Here is a 15,126-nt window from a genome sequence, read left to right as displayed (position 1 = left end):
AAACCTAGCTGAAAGAAATGAGAAGAGTAGCTGCCATCTTTACTATTGTTTGCCCTACAAAAATATTAATTATTTCAATTTTTAGTTAACGAATACTTAGCATCCAAAACACGTCCTAAAAGCATATATTTCACAGTAGTAAGTGTGCTACCTCCCCCCCTATTTCACTCAGATGGAAGAATAATACTAGACTGATAAGATTCACCATATGTCTGCATGCTCTTGACCTTCTTTGATGCTGTAGCACGTTAGCATGCACTTTTCCCTCCAAACATCAGCTGAATATTACTAAGTATAGAAATATAAAAAGTTAAACTTACAACATCTCTATAGCATCCCTTTAAATTGGAATATTCTGAAGTGCTTTAGTACCTGTTTAAACCTCTTACAGATTTGCAGTGTTTCAGATGGATAAGAAATGATGAACAGAAAATCAGCCCAACAGGTTTGCTGTTAAATATTGCAGTTGCAGAATAATAAGTGATCATGATTGCCTTGTTTCAAGAGTGGCTTTTTGCCCTATCTAGTAAAATGCTGCACATGTCTAAATCTGTACTGAGTCAGATAAACTGTTGCATGATATAAGCAATACTGGGAAAGGGTCAAGGAAAGATACCATGTGTGAAACAGCAACAGCAAAAGAGATCCCATTCTGACATTTCATAGGTTGCCGATTCTAATGAAACAAATGGGTGACATGGGCCACAGAGGAGACAAAAAAAACCCAAGAAAATGGGTCCCCTCCCACTGCAGGAGGTGGGGGTGGGGAATGGGGTGGGAAATTACTGGTACTGACCTCCAAGAAATACCTCGGTATTGAGTAAGGACATCCAGAACATCATGGGGTTTGGATCCTGCCCCATTACCTGCCTGGAAGCAGAAGAGGAGTTCACCTTCAGAAAATAAGTGCTACAGTGACTAGTTCCCTGACAGATCCTAATGGAAATAATTAAAGAGGATGTTAATGAAGCGATCTACATCATCTTCCCAAAATAAAACGGATCCTTGTTCTCAAGAGGACCAAGGACTGAGGGTATTTTAACTCTACTCCAGAGAATTACCCTCTTCTATCAACTTCTTGATTAGATCAAGTGGGGAAAAAATTGGTTGAGAATGTTCAAAATATTCATGTAATACTAAACTTACATACAGAATAAATAAGATAGCAATGGTCCTGAATAATTAATTACAATGTTCCTCACATTAACAAGTGGTACAGTGATTTTATGTGTTCCCTCCCCCAGTTTCCCCAAGAAAGCAGGCTACAAGGATTTAATGTGGTAATTAGCACAGAACACATAAGAAACATGAATTATGATATGAGCAGTGAAGCAGTCATCACTGATTGGAGAATCACAGCCAGTCTAGGGGTAACAAGTTTATGCAGCTGCAGGAAGAGCATTAAAAAAATTCTCAAGGTAAGTTACACTCAACACACCTGGTGATCTGTTGCAACTTTACTCAAATATGTAGTTAGTATAAAAGGACATGGCTTTTTATGCTTTGGTATTACCACATATATACCTATCTCATACCATATAAATCATATATATGCACACACATACAGTTAGCTGCAGAATTTGTCCTTTTTATTTATCCTGCTTGCTAATAGCTTTGAAGACCAATACCTTGGGAGCTGCCTAGAATCCATGAAGGAAAGCAATCGTTGCAAGTCCACCCTAGCAGGCTGGTTTTGCTGCTGTGCAATCAGATTTTGCTGTTCTTCCTTGTGTGGCGCCCTCGTGGACTTTAAATGGGAACTGTGCACTCAGATTAGACTCACGGTCTGATTGCCAGTCAGTCAAGGGGGAACATGGAAAGGACTATGTGAGGAGTGTGCCCAGTTCCATGGGGCGTAACTGCACCCATTCTATTTCTCAGGTTAAAAATCCAGAAATGCTTTTTCATTACTTGCTGTAACGATGATTATCCAGTGATTTTTACTTACTGTGAGTGAATCTCCTAGGGCAGCAATCACCCGAATATCTGCCGGCTTCAAATTATGAACTAATAAATAAAAAATAAATCTGGCGTAAGGGAAGGAGGAAAGGAAGAAAGAAAACTTCACACTGTGATGGTTACCAGAAATTTTCCTTAGAGTAAGCATAAAGCATTGCAAAGCCAGTGTTTTAATATTCATGACAGCAACAGCTCAGAATGACAGAGACTGACAGGCATCAAAGCACAAATGATTCTTGGTACCATAGCTGGGCATAAGATACAGCAACAAGCAGTAAGGTTTCAGTCTTGCATCTCTGGTTAAAAAAGAATTTGACTAAGCAATGGAAATGGCTGAAAAGCAGGCATAGCTCTGGTGCCAGCACAGGGTGGAAATTTTGGGACCGTTGTGGCTTCCAAGGGAAGACAAAACCCAGCTGAGGCCAGAATTTCATATGGGTCTTTGCACCACAGACTGCTTTGACAAGAGCCCCTGGTCTATAGATATGCAATTTTACCACCCGTGCAGCTGAAGTACCCAACTACATCCTGTCTTTTCCATTGTCACTTTTTTGTTTCTGCACAAAAGGTACAGTTGCATAACCTTCCACCATCCTTGAAGAACTTGCATGTTGGTATCCAACTATTTAGGTTGTTCCAAAAAGGATCTTAAAAGCACAGAAAATACAGCCCGCTGCTTCAAATAAAAGTATACCTTTCCTAGCTAAACCCAGTTCCTGTTGCCCTTCCATCAACAAATGGAGTAGGTGTACAGTAAAACTGCATAAGACCATACCTGAAACAGGAACTGTATCAGAGGGACCCTGGTCAACACACGGAATATTTGTTCCATAACTCCTCTCCTACAAAAATAGACAGAGCAAGACTTCACATCAGACTCGCTGTACTCTGCTTGTGATAAACCATTTATGTCTCAGAGCATCAGATTAATGAATTTCCCACGTTCTTTGTGTGCATCTACCCAGCTCAGCCTGTCCTCAGGCTGTGCCTACAACTGCCTTTTGAAGGCATCACAAGCTCAGCCTGCTCCAAAGTCACACAGCTGTATCAGTGCAGCACACCTCTTGCCTACCAGTGGGACCAGTTATTTTGGACTCTGTGCCATGGTGTGTTCAGCTATGCAACATCTTGTGTGCCATATTACGAGCTAGGTGAGCTCACACCTTTTTGTGAGAAACTGCTCAAATATCCCTGGAATACCCCAGCATGAAACTGTACCTTTGCCAATGAGCCACAAGCCTGCCTTCCCTGTGTGCAGCCAGGGATTTGCTCTGCTGGAACTTTTGGCTGGCAGCCTACTCACAGAAACACCTGCAAGTTCTGCAGTTAGCAAAGGCTGACTGTCAGTACAGCAGAGCAAACCATCGCATGAGACTCCAGGACATGTTTGCTCCAAATCTCTCTAGTGAACTCTTCAAGTAGGCTAACTTGCCTAAAGAAAATACACCTGTGTATCTTGTCCCATTGCTCCATTTTGGGTTTTTGTTTAAAAGGAAAACAAAAAAAAAACCCCAACCCTGTAAACATTACACAGCATTGCTTCTTGCCTCTTACACCATAGCTACTATCAGCATCAGAGTAGTAGGTACCATTGCCCTGTGCAGAGGTCTATACACCCTGAGTAACTAACAAAACAGGTGTCATGATATTAAAATGAGAGAAATACGTATTATTATTCCAATGACATACAGGGTGTTTTGAATACAGATGTGGTCTAGACACTGTTGTTCTGGGACATGAAAATAAACATTATCACCTCCCTCTGTAACTGCTTCAAATCACCACGTTTTGCTCAGAATCAGAGTACCATCACTCAAAAAAACACCCCACACAGCTGTATACCTTTGCACTTCTAACCTGAAACTATCTCACAAAGAAAGAAAAATGAGAAATCCACTGTTCTTCAGTTTTACTATGGGGCAAATGAGATTAACAACAACCAAAAAAAAAAAAAATCAGCCCCACACAGTGGTGTCATGCTGGTCTGACCTAGTTTCCTCCACAGTAGGACTAAATGGCCCCATTTTCACTACCTTATCATCCCAGGGAAATTAACATTGTTATCCAAGTATTTACAAAAGGTTATTAACAGTGAAGGCAAAGCTTACTTTAGGCTGGCTGAACACAGCTACCTACAAATCATAGCCTTAAAATCCACTGAGGAGAAAATGCATCGGACTGTGCAGTCAAGCATGGAAATAAAGAGCTGAAGCTTTGTGTTCAGTTTTCCTGGGTAGCATTTTTTAATTAGGCTACAGCACATTCTCACCCACCTGCCCCACTCCCTGGAATACACTCAGTCCATACAATGCAAAGAGTCCTACTATACCTGAGATGCTTCCTCAGTGTTTGACATCTCCAGGGAAGGTGAGTATTTACTGTTTCTATATGTGAACAAATACGGATTTCCCTGCAGAGTGAAGAGAGTATGTTTACCAGTGCTAGTGGAAACACAGTCAGAGAACGTTAAAGTCTTCTGGCTAGAGTTTCCAAGAGAAGAAAATATTTACAGTATTAATTTTTGAATTAACATTGCGCTAATGAAGTAAACCAGGTTAGACCTGAAAAATAAGCCCTAATATGCTCTAGGCACAGCACCATCTCTTGCCTTAAACCTAAGATCAAACAAAACACATAATTCAATTTCTTTTGATGCTTTAATCGCTGTTCAGCTAAGCTTTGGGATGCCAGTAATATGTTATCACTATCAAATTACAGAAGACAGAACTGAAATGCAAAAACATTCATGAACCTGTTCTTTGAACCCAAGAGAGTCGGGCCCTGAAGGTACTACTAAGCTATTGACAGCTCCAGGGACTAAAATAGTTAAACCTGACAGCAGAGCAAAATTGTGGAAAAGCTAAATTATATAGAATACATGGATTTAAATTTATTGTTGACACAGATTTTAATACTGATAATGCATCCCTGATATCCATAATTAATAAATTCAGGTTAGCTAGCTACATATTTTGAATTAAAAGATTCCAACACAGTAAGATGATTTAATTAAATTTTCTCAAAAGTTCTTGTTTTCAGAGTTTGGTCTCTATTAAATAGTCTGTGTCAATGAACTTTAAGTACACTAAAGTTTTAGCAGTTCACTATCTTGGGCAAGTGCACATTTCCAAGAACTCCAGATGACAACAAAAGTGTTTGAAAACTTGGAAAGTCTGTAAAGAGTAAATAATATCTCACAGTAGTTAGAAAAACATTTTACCTGAGATGGACACCGGACCTGAAGCACTTCTTTGACATCGTAAGGCTGTTTCTGTCCAACTGGCTCCAACTAGAAAGGGAGAGAACAGAGGACTTGTATACATGCTGTGTGGGGGAAGGGAAGGGACAGCAGCAACAGCTCAAAAGCTTCAGTGCCTGGAGTTTTCTATCAAGTCCATATATGTGTATTTAAAAACTGTTTTGCTTATGATATTTATCTGTGTATTGCATGCTACATGTATATATACCTACAAAATCAAGGAACTGAAAACAAGGCTTCTCACATGATCTGACCGTGATCCCACATCTTTAAAACAACCATCTATACATTAACTCTGCTCTCAGGAATGCCAACCCTGGAAGCGTTTTTCCCAGAAGGCACCAATCTCATACCACAGTATGCAGCTGCTTGCAAACAAGTTGCCATTTACCAGCTCCACCACAGTTACTGCAGATGTGTTCTAGAAGAGTGTATCTTAAACTACGCTCACGATTAGTTCTTCCCCCTTATGGTATGCAGTTTAAGCTTTAATACAATTTGCAAGCCGGTTTTACTTCCCAGCTGGGCTGGGTATGAGAAAGCAAAGGGTGGGTTGCCACAGCTCTGCTACCGGTTAACAACAGTCTGTCCATCCTCCCAGGCCTCATCAACCACGTTTTTTCTCTTCTCCCAGGCTGTGAAACCATGCTCATGAACAGTCAGAAAGGCAGGCTTGGTAGTTTACAGTCTGTATATAAAAGTATAAAGAAACATACAGGCTTTTGTGTGGGAGGAAAAGCAACTCTGAGAAGACAAACTTTGAAGTAAAGCTAGTGTTACTGAAACTCCTCAGAAAATACAGCTTTGCCTCAGATTATACACTGAAGATTTGGGTAAGTCCACATCACTTTACTTCAGAAGCAGAAAATACAAAATCCCTAACATAAGTGGAAAACTAAATACCTTCCATTTGGTGATACATTCATGTTGCATTAACTTTCTCTTTTCATCTTACAAGCGCTAGCCTTATGCACTCCCTCTGCTGTAAATTCATTTCACAGCAAAGTCAGGAACATGGAATATAACACATTGAGGTCACACACTGATCCTCTGGTGGCTGCAGCCCATGCAACTAAAAGCTTGCTAATTTATGCCACCTTCCAGAACTGTTTCCTGGTCTGCATTTTCATATATGTTAGACAACATCAAAAGAGGCTTGATGCGGTTTGTATTTTTGTCCACGTGATGGAGAGTGGATTGTCATTAATGAGAAATTGCAAATTGATCTTAAACTCAATACTGATGGCACAAAGTGGTAAATACCACAAACAATCACTTCACCTGTTCAGGCACCTTGCTGGGTGCTAATTAAATTGCAATCACACCCGAAGGATTTGGCCACTGGTTTAGATTCCTCAGTGAATGTCTGCTCAGCTCGCAACACCAGCTGCCAGAAGCAGCAGGCTACACAAGAAATGGGATTGAAGTGGCTGGTAATAACAGCAGTAACAGGCATGACGTCACGGATACATTGCAGGCAGGAATATTATATTCTATTTTTTTATTCTATCAATGAAAATAATTGGAAAATTCAGATATATAGGGAAGACGTTTACAGAGCTGAGTGTTCTTTGAAAGAAGCATTTAAAGTAACAGTATGGGGGTGAGAGAGATAAGAATAAAAGGAATGTCCCTGAAACATGCAAAGTAAAGAAGCGCAGGGGGAAAAAAAATAAAAACATAAAGATACATCTAGAGCTGGTACTTTCCCATTCTCCTAGGACAAAATAAAGTAGCTATTTAATGATATTCTTAAAATATCCTTCCAAGGCAGAATCACTCCACCTAACATGGGACAACAGAGGTATTTCTTGGCTAGGAATGAATTTCAAACATGCATTATAGTTTTGTATGCTGCTGCGAGTTGGGTGATGAGAATGACTTTCCCTAGCAGGCAATTCATTCCAGATGGCTCAGAGGCACTGTTCTCCCAGCAAAGATTGACAGCTCCCATGCAGCTGAGCTGCAAGGTCAGTCAGGAAATTGGGCACCAAGTCTGTGTTGTGGCATGTCTAGCACATCTGCCATGCAGGCCGGATAGAGTGTGGGTCTGCTCTGGTACTGCTGCAGTTTCTAAGTCAGTGTAAATCTCTGATCACAAAAGAAGTGCCTGGGCAGCCTCCTGCAGGCTGCTCTCATTCAGGTTCTTGCCTGGTCTCAGCTTCCCTCTGGGTTACAGCATAGAGTGTTTTTTGTGGTCTTTCCTGTTACACAAAAGAATGCCAAACACAAGAGCTACAGCTTCTTGTCTAAGTTCTTTACACACATGAAAGGAGCTTTGCCCTCGAATATATTTCCAGAGGTAAAATTATAGGCAAATTAATCAGTCAGGCTCTCTATGGTAAACATCAAAGCTGTCCAAGTAAACAACCACTCTCTCTCAAGTTTTCCTAACTACCCAACCTCATTTTGCTGACACCTCTCTGATGTGCTTAGCATATGAATTGCATTGCTCTTAGATTGCTAGAAATGCTTTGCTAAAATATCCAGCCACAGCTAGGACAAGTCCTTAGCAACCACTAGCTCAGCGCCTCAGCCAGATTGAAGTGTAGTCCCACTGCCAATTACCATTACACTTTCAAGGTTTTGCCCTTTGACCAGCAAGCAGGTAATCATTCCAAGGAAGAGGCTGGTACCAAGGCTCAAAACAAGGTCAGGGCAGCCTGGTAGGCAACAGCAGGGGTGAAGCTCTCTGAACGCCACTCTTGGGCACCTCCTCATTCTGCTGTGTTTGCTGCTTGACAAGTCACGATCTTGATTTCCTATCAGTTCTCAATACTGCATTATGAGTCGGTTTGCTTTGGTTTTAAACAGTCAGCATAAACCATTAGCTGGCCTTCTCAGCAGAACCAGAGTGACCTTTGCCAGGCTAGGACGCTTGCCAGCGCTTCTTACGCAGCAAACATCTTTCTTATCATCTCCTTCTACATCATGGCAGAATATCATCACAGACAGACAAAGAACCTACCTAGAGAGGTGCCTTTCTGATAATGACCAGATATACTAAGAAAAATCCATTAAATGACACAGGGGACAGGAAAACAGAGGGGGAAAGGACTTGTGAAAGGAGTACTACCATTCCCATAGTCTCCCTTCAAACCAGTAGAAGGTGTAGCTTTGCCACATTTTGCTCTTCCTCCTAGGCTGTCCCCTCTCCAGTGTTTTACCTCACAGTGAGGTAAAACACTGAAACAAAGCAGAGCTGGTATTGGTCTCCTTTATGACAATTCTCTGGTTCAAGTGGCTCCCCAGCGTGCTCACTGCCTGAGGGCCTGTAACTGGTCCTAATGCAGCGATCCATAAAAGTACCACTCCGTTTTGCTTATAGTTTTTTACATCTGCCATGTCCACAAAATGCTCCTGGAAGTTAAAGTGACAAGGACAGAGTAACACATCAAAGAACAAGATGCTTAAGGACAGAGCCCAGGAAGCCAGATAAAGTTTCTGAAGAAAAGGGTTAGGGTGAAAATAAAAAAACAGTGGAAGGAATGAGGATGACTCTGCTGCTGGCAGATGCTGCAAATAAAATCTCACCTGAAGGGACAGAAGGAATTTGATTCAAGCTGAGTGTAAGAATTTCAGCAGACAGGAAACAGAAGTCAGGGCTGAGTTGACTGAGTATATCTGCATGAGTTAAACTTCAGAAGAAAAATCCTGGCCCTCTCCCCTTCTACAGAGCCTAGATTTAGAGGAGGCAATATACCTGTTTCAGACTGGGGATGATACTATCCCAACTCCTTGAAAAGAATATTCAATATAGATTCTGCTTAAATTAAAATCTAAAAAGCTAGATGGTAAGAGGCCATAGGAGGGAAAAAAGACTAGATGTAGCCTAGGCTTGGGAAAAAAATTAAAGTAAAGCCCATTAGAAGCACATGAACTTTGCTAATTGCAGAATGTGATGGGAGGGAAGGACATTACTCAAAGCTGGAGGTCAGTTTCCCACTGATAAGCCCTAGAAAACATATTAGTTCAGGCTGATCTATTGCCACAGTTAGATGGGTCTCCAAATCTGACAAATTTGGTTCATCTGGCCCCAAGCAACGCCTGCCAGAAAGGCATGAAATGGGCTTGCAAGCTGGTGGCACTATGGTGCCTCTCCAGTCAGAAGCATTCATTTTCTGCACTAGCTGAAAACATATTCAGCATTTCATTTCAAAAACTTGCCGATGGAAAAGCCATGCTAAGCAGATGTAAAGGGCTACTTTTCACAGCAAATTAGTTGTCCATACTTTGCATGGCTTGCTCCCAACCAGCTTGAAGATTCTCGTGGTTTAACCTGGCAGGCAGCCACACGGTTTGCTCAATTGTCACCCCACACAGTGGGACTGAGGAGAGAATCAGAAAAAAAAAGGTGAAACTCATGGGTTGAGATAAAGGCAGTTTAATAGGACAGGAAGAGAATAATTAAAATAACAACACTGATAAAAGAATATACAAAACCAGTGATGCACAGTACAATTGCACACCACCCACAGACCACTGATTCCCAGCTAGCTCCTAGATGTTATCCAGCCCCCAGACAGCTTTTCCTGAGTTATACACAGAGAATGACATCACATGGTATGGGATATCCCTTTGGCCGGTTTCGATCAGCTGTCCTATCTATGTACCCTCCAAGCTTCTGGTGCACCCCCAGCCTCCTCACTGGCAGCACAGTATGAGAAGCTGGAAAACAGTAAGCACTGCCTAGCAACAACCAAACCTTTAGTGTGTTATCAACATTATTCTCATCCAAAATCCAAAACCCAGCACTACAACTGCTAGGGAAAAAAAAAATCTACTCTACCCCAGCTGAAACCAAGACAAATATTTATAATGGGTTTTATGTGAGGAGAATATGCCACCACTTTATAGTGTCTCACAGAACACGTTTAGGTGATGGTAATTGTGTAATCTAGGTAAACATCTCCAACACTGACGGGGACACCAAGACATGGGCAGTTAAAGTAACCCGATTTCTTTACAGAGAACTGCCAGAAATAGAATGTTTAATTTACACTTCAGGAATCTGGCTTTCAGTGTTTGCTTTGCTCATTCGAGTAGCCAAATTAAGTGCTTAAACAGACTGAGGCGAAAGAACGATAAAGAAGCCAACGTGCATCTTATCGTGGCATCTACTTTACAGTAGAAGAACTGAGGTAGGAACTTTGACATCAACATGAGGAATGTCACAGATAACGGCAAAGGAGATAACTCCATGCAGCATGGTTGTTCCAAGGTTAGAGCTTCAACAGCTGATCAATTTTTAACTCTGGCTCCTACTAAGTATAATTCTACTAACTTTAAATAAAAGATAACATCTTTTATTAAAGTGACCGTAGGATTTCTCTAGCTGTATCATCTGTTTGAATAAAAGCTTCTTCCTGCAAATCCTTCATCTTTAAATGATCAGGCCTACAACAGGAGTACCACTGCCAGAATTAGCACGAAGGGAAACAAGAACATGCCTGTCTGCCTGGGTTTATTTTTAAATGTGGTTTACTGAAAGGTGGTTGCAGTATAGACTTTTTTTCAGTTCATGTTTAGGATGATCTGAACAGACACCAGAATAGTAGGTGCTTTCAAGTGAAAAACTTATTAAATTGTGAAGTACAAAACAGACCAAAAAAGTAAATATTTGACCTGTAATCTAACTTAGGTGGCAGGTTCTTTTTTATTTAAAAAAAAAAAAAAAGATTGTGTTGTAAGAAGGTAAAGCAGAAAATTATGAAAGTTTCCAAGTCAGAAGGAACAGTAAAATCAATGCCTTATACAAAACCACTAATATCACATCATATCTGTATGGAATCAATATGCATATTATGTATACGCACTAAGCAGTAACACGCTACTTTGCCCTGGTGTGTCCAAAGCCACATGCCTGCTCTTTTGTCTCATTCACATTGAAAAGTAGCTCCCATTTCATTACTTGCTCCCATCATTAATTTTAAAACACAAACCCCTCCATCTGTACATGCATCCACCCAAATGTTGTGTGTTGACAGCTCAAGCCTGCAGAAGGAAACAGCCTCCTACAGAACTGGTCACCACGTTCAAGCTTGGTTGGGTCAGGAATTCCATGTTTCTTTCAGACACACTAACTCCCCCTCCCATGTGGCACCATGTGTTGGCTTTCCTCAGCTGGGTAGGATATCCAGCTCTCGAGAAAGTAGTAGGAGCTCCTCAAGACTGTCTATCACCTTTTTACTATGAGCAACAACAGCAGAAGATGATGATTAATGAGGAGACAGCCTTATGAGACTCTTTACTAATGAGGGGAATGGATACAGGATAGAAGAATATAATTGCTGTTATCTTAGGACAATTCTCAGTGGTGTGCCCCTCTGTCACAGAGGTGAGACTAGCAAGAGAAGAGTTTGTCACAGTTCATTTACTTGCTGAGACTTACCAAAGGACTACTTGAGAAACCTTTCTAAAAAGCTCTTGGTAGTAAGCAGCAGCCACAGAACACCAAGAGTTTTTTGAGCAGAGCACAGGGCATTTTGCATTACTTGAGAGCAGTCTCTGTGCACAGCTGAGGATAGCAGTCATGGGATGTTTCTTTCCTATATTCTTCTTTCCCCTCCCCTCCTGTTATTCAAAGCCTGGCTAGCATGGAGTTGCTACCAGGCATCCATACTAAGTCCAGTAAGCAACAACATCTGGTACTACTCACCATGTTGTTCCAGAGGCCCACAGCCATGAAAGTATAATAGTTTTCCAGTGCTTCCAGTTGTGTCTTTGATGTGGTAATGAAGCCATCTCTGCCCTGAAAGAGAAAGCATTTGAAGCATTAGAAAACACTGAAGAGTATGGAGACATTCAACCATAAAAGGTCTCATCTATAAAACCATATTAATATACAAAAGAATATCAATCTCTAGTAATCTCATTAAAGCCACTTGTTGCTGATCTCAGTTACTGCTACTGTAACAAGACAGAACCAATGTTGTTCTTGTGATTGCTGTGCCTACCACTGTAAGGCTGTAGTGAAGGGACCACACATCAACAGGACAAGACCATCAGAGAAACAACAAAACAATATAAATATCACAACATAAATAACCCTTCCTCTAGTTAATATTTATATACATTTCAGAAGTGGAAGCATGCAGAATTTGTCCTAAGAGACCATGCTTATTTTTAGATTCATGTTGGAAGATTGCACATGGTGGCCTGAAGATGTACCACAAATCAGAATAAAGACTCCACTTATTACATAAGATGGCTTTAAGGAAATAACAGAAGAATTCACTAAGAGAAAAAGTAATGCCATGAAAGCTGAAACTCTGCCATTCGCACATGGACCAGACATCAATAAAACAAGCCTGACACGAGATGTCCCAGCAGCAATATTTTGCAATATAGCAGACCTCAAACTTCCTGGATGACAAGTTTCTTTTCCCAGTTCATTTTTCTCTGATACTGAGCTGAGGGGAGCAATTGAATTACCAGAGATTCAAGGAGCTGTTATGATGACCAGTAACCACACCATGACTCACCACTATCCTGTTCTACAAATAACCACCTAATGCTATGTGTTGGATCTTGATACCTTGCACTGATTGAACCATTATCTACAAAGTAATATTTTCCCTCTTCATTGCCAGGTCTTACACAACCTTGACCCTTAAACTTCCCTTTAAAGACCACTTGTAGCAAGATTTTCTTTGCCTGGCATCCCAGGCAACCCAATCTATATTCATTCTCCACTGGCTATATCAAATACAAAATGCATGCAAAATTTATTCCCAGGTTCCCAGACTGCATTAATCTCATTGCAGGGAGGTAACTCTACTTTCCAACCTTTCTCTTTTCTCCCCCTACCATTTTTAAATACTTCTTCTTACCCTCTTTTTACTTTGTTTCCAAACAGACATGGGCATAATCAGGGATGAATGAGCTGATTATAAAGATACAGAAAAATTAGCAGCACTGACGATTTCCAGACACTCATGACCTAATCCACAGAGCTGCCATGACTTGATTTCTTCAGGAACACAGCATTCAGAAAAACACAGCATCTCTGAGAAACACTGTTTGAAGCAAGCTCTGCTCTCAGCACTTTGATGTCTGATCCTGAGGCATGATCTCTATGTGCCTGACTACTCTCATCTTCTGGCATTGCACAGAGCCCAGAGAGGAAAGAGCCAGGTGAATACTGCACTCAATCTCAGCAGATACAATCTAGAACAAATGGAGCAACTTGAGTTTACTCACCAGTCTGAGGAGCAGATTTATTTCTTGAAGAGAAGGCTGAAGAACGACGGTGAAATCATCCTTTTGATCATACTTCCCAGACTCCAGCAGTTTTTCCCAAGCCTCCTGAATAGACAACCATTTAATCAGATTACTATTGTCAGGTAGAGATTTTGATGCATGTACAGTTCATCAGGGCTTAAAGTGAACTAAGATTATCCCCATTTGTAATAAACCACAAGAACCAAATTCTGTAACCCAAAACAAAGACAATAATTTAATAAAATCATCTTACACAGCAACTAGAAACTCCTTGTAGCTATGAGAAAGTCACACTAACCATGAGTTTCTTTGAAAGAGCAGCAAGCTTAGCAAGGCAATAAAATGTCATGCTTATTGTGTCCCTATAATTTTTAAAAGGAATTCTAACACAACTGTCTTTGTCTTAATAGAACATTTCCCTCTTCTAAGTCATATGTCAGGTTACTGGACAAGACGATCTTTTTTCTGATGAGATATGACAAATCCTTGATTGCCAAAAGCTATACAGTCCTCCCAAGCTTCAAGAGGTACCAAGATCACTCAGGTATACAGAGAACTTATCTCCAGGGCTCCTAAAGTTAAATGGGATCAGGATTACTGTGGACATGTGGTAAAAAGGCTATTACTCAACTTCCTCACTGATATTCCTCCTTTAACTCCTCACTTCAGTCCAGTCTGGAAAATGAATAGATGTGTCAAGCAACATGAGAGCCAAGAAACACAGAAGATGCCATACCTGATAGGACCACCTCAGTATGGTATCATCTAATGTGGAGTGTCCACTAACACAAGTACACTGATACATGTCTGGATTGCTGCAGGAAAGAATGAAAAACATTAAAGACTTCATAAACTTTCAATAAACAAGATAGACAGCATGAATCCTTTTAAGCCACTGACAAGCATGGATTCAAGACTGTTGCATATATTGGGAAAGCTACAGAGAACATCCTCATTTTTGATACAGACACGGAATGATACTTATTTCCATGTCCAGAGCTTTGGATTACTTCTTGATTTCAAAGCCTATTCAGATGACAAATATACCAGGCTTAGTATAGGGTCTCATAGGCTATCAGCATGCTCAAGCTTAGAATAGTGCACTAGTTTTCAAACAATTCCCTCTTTATAGTCACACAGGAAAATAGAATACACTCAAAATACTTCCACAGGAACCTTTGCCTTAGTGTTTGGCAACAAAAACTGCATCTAGAAACATGAATGGATGCTCAGTGCTGCAAAATGCTTGTCCTGGTTTTGGCAGAAATAGTTCATTTTCTTACTCGCAGCTGGTATAGTGATATATTTTGGATTTAGGATGATAACAATGTTGATAACACACTAATGTTTTTAGTTGTTGCTAGGTAGTTTTAGCGCTTGCACTAAGTCAAGGACTTCTCAGCTTCTCACACCAGGTGCACAAGAAGCCAGGAAAGCACTGCCAGTACAGCTGACTCAGACTGGACAAAGGGATATCCCCTGCCACGTGATGTCATGCTCAGTATACAACTGGGGGTTGGCTGGGAGGCAGTACAGCTCAGGAACTAGTTGAGCATCGGTTCCAGGTGGTGAACAGTTGTGCTGTGCATCACTTGGTTTTGTACAGTCTATTATTATCTTCCTGTCCTATGAAATGCCTGGATGGACTGGAGTCTGTGGGGTTTGCAATTTAATACAAGAAATAA

The 15,126-nt window shown here is 40.8% G+C and overlaps 1 protein-coding gene across 1 annotated transcript in view; it reads right to left on the bottom strand.

The window, feature by feature from the left end:
- Nucleotides 1-15,126, bottom strand: part of PLB1 (phospholipase B1) — a gene marked incomplete at both ends in the record, with an annotated part of 94,886 nt that overhangs the window by 52,156 nt on the left and 27,604 nt on the right. The window contains 8 exons of the mRNA XM_084261093.1: nt 797-870; nt 1,949-2,007; nt 2,735-2,801; nt 4,289-4,369; nt 5,180-5,248; nt 11,877-11,969; nt 13,421-13,525; nt 14,178-14,256. Coding sequence (XP_084117219.1) covers nt 797-870; nt 1,949-2,007; nt 2,735-2,801; nt 4,289-4,369; nt 5,180-5,248; nt 11,877-11,969; nt 13,421-13,525; nt 14,178-14,256 — 627 coding nt within the window. The remainder of the gene's footprint in view (nt 1-796; nt 871-1,948; nt 2,008-2,734; nt 2,802-4,288; nt 4,370-5,179; nt 5,249-11,876; nt 11,970-13,420; nt 13,526-14,177; nt 14,257-15,126) is intronic.

This window comes from Gallinula chloropus (assembly GCF_964237585.1).
Source record: "Gallinula chloropus genome assembly, chromosome: 3".
NCBI lineage: Eukaryota > Metazoa > Chordata > Aves > Gruiformes > Rallidae > Gallinula > Gallinula chloropus.
This window is presented reverse-complemented; position numbering and strand designations above follow the sequence as displayed.